The sequence below is a fragment of the Embiotoca jacksoni genome, unplaced genomic scaffold (assembly GCF_022577435.1).
Source record: "Embiotoca jacksoni isolate LCO1_2020_lvr unplaced genomic scaffold, fEmbJac1.0.p SCAF_21, whole genome shotgun sequence".
Taxonomy (NCBI): domain Eukaryota; kingdom Metazoa; phylum Chordata; class Actinopteri; family Embiotocidae; genus Embiotoca; species Embiotoca jacksoni.
The window spans coordinates 1,215,597-1,223,096 of NW_027185352.1; the positions used below are offsets into that span (position 1 = coordinate 1,215,597).

A 7,500-nucleotide genomic window follows, 5' to 3' on the forward strand; every position below is an offset into this window, starting at 1 on the left:
GAGATTTTAACAGCAGTATAAAAACAGTCAAAAAAGTATTTTCAAAAAAGTCAGTAATATTTTGATTACCAGGCAAGAATGTTATTTTAGTCATCAAGGCAGCAAACCACAGCGTTACAGAGACAACACATCAGTTTTAGTGACTGAAATATAAATTACAGTCATTTTTTAGCTCTCACTTTAGTGGCTTGATGGTTGGAGATGTGTCATAATAATAATGCAGAAAATCTCCCACATTTCTCATCTTATATTTACTCATGGAGGGCGTACAGACCAGTGAAATAAAGAGCCTCAGATATCAGAGTGTCCCTGCTCCTGATAACCAAACCTACACAACCACTGGAGTCTGAATCACCAGCAGCAGGTTAGACATGCTTCAGGTTGGCATCATGATCAGAGACAATCTGCAGCGGCTGTCATGGTTCATGAACGACCTGCCTGGGAGGTCAAATTCAGGGCAAAGAAAAATCAAATCTCATATTTCACTTCACTGATGAATCCTCGTGGCATCAACAGATCAATAAAGACACAGAATCTCTGAATATTTGGTGCACATGAGTTAATCTACCATTAAATTAACAACATTGCCATTGATTTTAATTGTGCTTCATATTAAGAGATGAATTAATCCATCTACTGAAGCGTTCGGCTTCATTTCCTGTAATGACGGTTTGTACTTTCTGATGCTGAGTCAGTTTTTCAGTGATCTGATTAATCCACACATTTAAGAGAAACATAATAACCGAGTCTTCAGAAAAGTCCAACAGAAAGCTGGGTCCATTTTACAGGATATGAAAAACATTCATAAACATAACCATGTATCTGCCGTGGGAAACATACCAGACTGCTGTTTGTTTCCTGTTTCAAACTAAAGGTCAACCTTCCTCTGAACCATAATCGTTCCATAACTTTACCTGCATGTTAATTATTGTAACAATGAGAATAAACTCCCTCTATATTTAACCCAGACTCACATCTTTCCCTGAAATCTGACCAAACTTAACCAAACATGGATGACAAATATCCATGTTTCTGGCTGGCAGCTACCTCAGGAGACATTGCTGTGACTATTTTATAACTTTAACCACCCGTTTATTATTGTAACCATGACGACAAAGGGATGCTGTTTGTTTCCAACATTTCTCTTAATCATCAGTGTTTGATATTTTAACAATGACAATAAAGGTCGTCTCCCTTCACAAAAACTCTGATCTCATTTTCCAAGTTTATTTTGCACTTTAACCTCATGACTGGACAAATATGTGAATGTGTGCTATATTTGATAAGATGTGTGCTATATTTGATAAGATGTGTGCTATATTTGATAAGATGTGTGCTATATTTGATAAGATGTGTGCTATATATCTGCTGCTGGCTGATTCAGAAGATGCTTCTGTAGTTTTAGTAAGTAAAATAAAAACACACAAATGCATCTGAAGAAGAAACTAAAGTCTCTGCAACACTAGAGATCGTCTGTTCAATGCATCTCTGACTAAAACGTCATTGAAGGAGCCGTGTTATGTCACAGAGCAGCCTTCTTATAGAAATGAATGAATGTAAACTACACTGCAGAGACTCTTACTTCTAAAGTGAGGAAAAAGAAAAAGAAAGAAGGAATAAAGAGATAGATGAGGGCAGACAGCAGGAAAGTTTTCGCAGTGTGGAGTAAAGTGATAAAATCCACTGACGATTCCCCCGACTGACTCTTACAATGCACATTATTATGTTCTGTTCCGGGAAATACAGCCGAGAGACGAAGGTTCAGAGGAAATCCAGAGGCTGCACTAAAGTGGGAGCTTGTTCTTCTAAAAGCAGCGTTGAAACCATCCTGCAAGGTCATCTGGAATTTCTAGGAAGTCATGAATAAATGAATTTAATGGTACCAGCGAAGGGAGTTCAAACTGTCTGAGATTTAAATGCTGAAGTGATAATATGGGTTGAATGTTTTATTTTACTTCACTTGATATATTTTAAAGTGTTGTAATTTTAATTAAGTGTGTTAAGTACAGAGCTGGAGTGTAGATGTGGTTAGCTTAGCTTAGCATAAGGCTGGAAGCTGACAGTTACACATTTTCGTGTCGTGGATGAAAATGAAACCTACTGGATGCTTTTACAAAAACAACTATTAGCAAAAACAACAAGTCAAGAACATCGATATTGTCTCCCGGAGTCCAACCTCATCGTCCCGGAGGACCGTCTGTGATTAATGCCATCATGCCTCCTATAATACCGCAGCTCTTCAAACCTCTGCTGCAGCACCACATGATCCTTCGTCACGTGACCTGTACGTACTGAATCTTTACTTCAATACAGAGAAACATAAATATAACTAGTCTTATGCAGAGATGTCGAGCATCTGAAAAAAATGAACCTTGCAGACAAGCACATGGAAACAGTGTGAACACTTCCAGAATAATATCCAACAACGAACAGTGCTGTATGAAGACAGACGGTGGGAGGAAGGTTGGTGGCTACGTGCTCATGTCACGTCACCTCCAGGAGAAAACGCAAATTAAAACAATGAAAGGATGTGTGCTGAAACCAAAAATAACTTCACATGTTTCTGGGATGACATTTGGGAGGGATCGCTGACTGATGGACGGATGGACAGATGGACTGCATCTAAAGGGGTGAAACAGGAGGTGGATGGTTGAAGGGGGAGACGTGGAGACACAACTAGGAGGTTACCAGGGGCAACGGTCTGGCTTGAGTCTGCTCAACTTAAAATGAAAGAGTTCGGTTTGAAAGAAATGAGACATCTGATTTAGAGAAACAAACCTGCAGTTCATCGTGCAGACTTCGTTTCAATGCTTTGAGAGGGAACTCTTCAGTTTAAGTCGAGTCAGGTGGAGGATTTGTTCTCCTAAACTGGATGAACCATGCTACTCAACGGGAACCTTGAAAAACCTGGATGGATGAAATGACGAGGTTTTGACCCAGCAACAGTCAAAAGAAAAACGGACTGCCTTCACACTGACTCAAGCCAGAACCTGCCGAAGACCTTACTTGCTGGTAGAGTTGCGGCCTCGGTGCCGAGTTCTCGATCATTGTGTGAATCATGAAGATAAGCGGCTCGTTCTCCTTCGTCTAGCGGAGCGCCGAGGAGAGAGAGGATACAGTGGTGCGTTTCAGGAGGGATCAGACAGCGTTCAATGACCAAGAAAACACCACTGGGACACTTTCTATTGCGCACTGATCAACTCCAGCCCTCACTGATCAACCCTGACTCTTAACCCCAACCTTAAACTGGAAGGTCTGTTCTACAGCAACCTGGAACAACTATGGAATATGATAAAAGGAGCAATCAAAAGGTTCCTGAGGCTGTTTCTGCTGCACAGTGATGCACACGGAGGAGGAGGAAGCAAGAAGCATCATGAGGAAGTAATCCAAGTTACATTGCTTGATCAACATCAGCACCTGAGTTACACGTTTTTCGGGACCGCTGGTACGTGAACATTTGTGATTTCACCGCGGACCTGAAACTGGAGGTGGGGAGCTACGATTGTGCAGTTGTTAAAAAAAACAGCCTGTTTTCAACGCGCTGTGAGCGGTGTGTTGTCATGTTGGAGAAGCCTGTTGCCATGGCGCCACAGCTCAGGTGGTTCACAGTGAATGTTTCCCCTCAGAGTCCTCAGAAGGTCCCGGTGGAACTCTGTGTTGACAGTCTGACTCTGGGGGACGAATTCACGGTGACACAACCCACCAACGTCAAAGAAACCCAGCTGGTGTCTCCTGACCTGACGCTCCAAATCAATTCATTTATATCGCACCAAATCACAAAAGAAGTTATCTCAAGGCACTTAACACAGTAAAGTCCCTCCGACAGAACCCAACAACCTCAGAGAGAGGAACCCAACCAGTTCAACCACGAGTGACAGCTGGAAGGGAAAACTTTTAACATCTGCCTCGGTTGGGGAGAGAGGAGAGCAGAGAGAGAAAAGAACAGCATAGAGAGATGAGGCACTATGAGATGGTGGTGATCTCTGTAAGTGCACAACAGAAACAGTCTCAGAACCTTTTGATTGCACCTCAGATACCATCAAGCAGCAATGTTTTATGACATTTGAACTCTGAAGTTTCCACTGAAACCTACCAGGATGGTCAGTCAGCTTAGAGTGGCAACAATTCATCCACGTTTTCACCAGACGAGTTTATGTTTTAAATATCTGGGTTTTAAAAATAAAATAAAGCAGAAAATTTGCACTAACACAAAAAACAAACAAACAAAAAAACCATAATTTTTACCGATCAAATTTTGAACAGATCTTCTGCCAATTTCAAAGAGAAAATTGTAATCTATTTTTGTCATGTGGGTTATAGTTATGTAATGTTGGCTATTGGCTCCATCATAATTACGACTGTTAGAATAGGTCCAATGCGGCATGAAACATTAGCTGACCTACTTTTGGTTGACCTTTGACCTGTGCCTATCTTTATTTAATATAGTTGTACACACATTTGACATTTGAGTTGTGACAGCTTTTGGTTTTACCTTCAATTGAGGTGATAATTAATTGGGCTAAAATGTCTGCTTGTTCTTGTTGGACCTATTTTTGATGTTTCTCTGTGCAGGTATCATTTTACAAGGTTTACTAGGTTACCACTGCATCTGGAGCATATGGACATGAATTTAAATGAAACGCTGACAGAGAGTTAGGGGAGTATTTATCTTGGAAAATTTAATTTGAGATTTGCAATAAAAAGGCTAAAACCTTGAAAAAAACTTTTATGCTCCCTTAAAACTGACAGAATGGATTGTTGCTCTGACTGTGATGTAGAAAAACAGAGACTGAGGATACAAACTTTGGGCAGATCCAATTGAGGAAGAAAAACAGATCTTTTGTGCAATCAAGACATTTAAAACAATTTTTTTTTAATCATCATCTGAACTGCTCGCCACTTCCTTCTGCACGGTGTGTTCAAGGCTATTCCCTCCCTGAAGCATGTGACCTTTTCAGAGCTGAGCAGTCGTATTCAATAATGCAGCAACCGTTGAGAGGCCAGTTCGAACCTACAGGCCAGAAATAAACAGCAGATTTAGATGCCTGCTGTGTTTTTCCTGCGTGCTTCAGTAAAATACTAATGAGACACCAGTGGAAACATCCAGATTGTTCTATCAGATATATGATTTTGGCAAAATTAAATCATTTGTTCAACCTTTGACATATTGGAAACTGAAGTCTGACTCTTATCTCTTCTTCCTCCAGGTAAAATAGGATTTTGACATTTACAATCAGAACAGTTTATTCTCTCAACTGTTCCTGTCTGGAGAACAACGCTGACATTTGCAAGCAAACAGAAAGTGTTGCTACACTTTGGGAAATACAAATAAAGCCATGAGTTATGTTTAAAACAGCTCAGAGCACTGTGTATATATAGGAAGGTTGGGGTAATCCCTGTGATAGTTAACTACCTGACTATGAATCCATCTGGAAGCTTGAAGATTGATTCATCTTCCAGACAAATTGGTTTCTGTCTTTGAGTACAGCATGAGATTGGTAGCTTGTCTGAAACAGATCGTTCTGTGGTCCATCTGTAACCACACTCATTATTCTGAAGGTCAGTGTTTCTTCCTGAATACACAGATTCTTCAGACCTGCAGCTGTATGACTATAAATCAATCACAATCTCAGATCTGCAGCCAGTTTCAAGTCTTTGCAATGTGACTCTCTTGGCCTTCTGAGATGAAACTAATAACTACCTGCAAGTTAGCTTCTCTAAAAACAAGAAGTGCATCAGAAATGGTCAGCGACAATGTAGTATATCACCTGCACTGGAATATACTATACATAATAAATGACATGTTGGAGCTCAAACTGGGCTAAAGTGCTCAACCTGCTGAGTCGCTTGAACTGCTGCAAGTTCATGTTTAAGATTCAAGAGTTCTGAATAAACAGAAGAAACAGAGACAAAATCACAGGAAAGAAAAAAATCTAAATCAGTTTCCTGTCTAGAAACACGTCAAAGTTTGCCTGCAGTAAGTGAGAATAACGGGTTGAAAGGTTACAGTGCCTCACTAAAGGTTTGGTTTGATTTTAATGGGATATTTTGAGGCAGCAGCTTGTGATGGAGACAAAGAGGGATCAGCTCAGAAGTCCTCACCTGGTTGTCCAGGTAAACAAGGTTCCTCTGGAGGTGATGGGACAGAACATCCGTCTGCAGGAGCCGCAGAGGAAGGAAGGAAGGAAAGAAGGAAGGAAGGAAAGAAGGAAGGAAGGAAGGAAGGAAGGAAGGAAGGAAGGAAGGAAGGAAGGAAGGAAGGAAGGAAGGAAGGACGGAAGGAAGGAGGGAAGGAAGGCGGGAAGCAGGGAGAGGGAAGACGGGTTGTTTGGTAGAAACAGAAGCAGATAGGAGGAAGAGGAGAGAGGAAGGTGAATGGTACTGTTCAAAAGGAAGGAAGAGAGAATTAAAAGAGTGTCTGTGAAGAGCCTCAGTGGACAAAACCACCATCTCTCCTTCTCCATCTGGTTGCCATGATGATTTGGTAGAAAGAAACCTGGCAGTGATTAGACAGACTCCGGGGTCCAGTATCAATCTGTTTGCCAGGATGGTTTGAAGAAAGCAGCTCACATTTGATGCAAAAAGTCTATTTCCAGAAAAGCAAGGAAATTATCTGTGACCAATGACCATAAGTAGAATAAGATGAATATTTACAGCAAAGAAGCTCCGACTAATAATGTGGAGAGGATGTAAAAAAGGGAGTTTAGTAGCCTCAAATTTATGACTTTTACTAATGCAATGCAACCAGTAACTAGTCATAATATGGTTTTAAATAGTTTCAACACTTGTGCAGCTCCAAAAAGAAAGCAGGCTCCTTCTGCATATTGTTGAGTACAAGATATACCAAACTTCATACAGTCAGTTGATGAGGACATGCTACACTGCATTAATAATGCTGATTTCCAAACACTGCAGTGTCAGGCATGCTGCACACCGACTCCACATGCATTATAAAATAACTTCCTTGGTCTTCTCTGAATAAGTAAAGGGTAAAAGTCTTCCTTAAACTCCTCAGATTAATGCAGAAATGAGTGCAGATAAAACACACATCACACTGAAAGGTTCCAGCCAGAACTCAGGATGCACACCAAGCTGAAAACACACGACCAGGCCAACGAGCTCCGATGCATCCGCTCCGATGCATCCATGCACTCCGGACTCACCACTGCACAGAAACCCCAAGCAGGCATGCACAGAGAGAAGTAGCGCCACCTCACAAATAATGCGTTAACAAAAGAAAAGCCTGTAAACTGGTGCAACAATCCTAAAAAAAACAAATACACAACCATCAGTCTTAATGCCCAAACAATTCTCCAAAATGAAATTACATTTGGTGTTAACATAGACAGGAATATCAGAATATGACTTGCAGTTGGTCATGTGACTCTGTATTTTTAAACTGATGTCTTAAAGCTGGTTAAAATAGTTCTGGAAGTTGGATGTTTGTTTACTGCTTGTAATTTTTATGTTTTTCAGGCTCAAAAATCACCAAAAAGGTTC

General features: G+C 40.8%; 1 protein-coding gene across 1 annotated transcript in view; it reads right to left on the reverse strand.

Annotated features, from left to right (window-relative positions):
* The window catches only part of LOC138202410 (pleckstrin homology domain-containing family A member 5-like), a 249,450-nt gene that overhangs the window by 28,705 nt on the left and 213,245 nt on the right, over nt 1-7,500 (reverse strand). Inside the window, 2 exon segments of the mRNA XM_069156357.1 lie at nt 3,007-3,087; nt 6,103-6,156. Coding sequence (XP_069012458.1) covers nt 3,007-3,087; nt 6,103-6,156 — 135 coding nt within the window.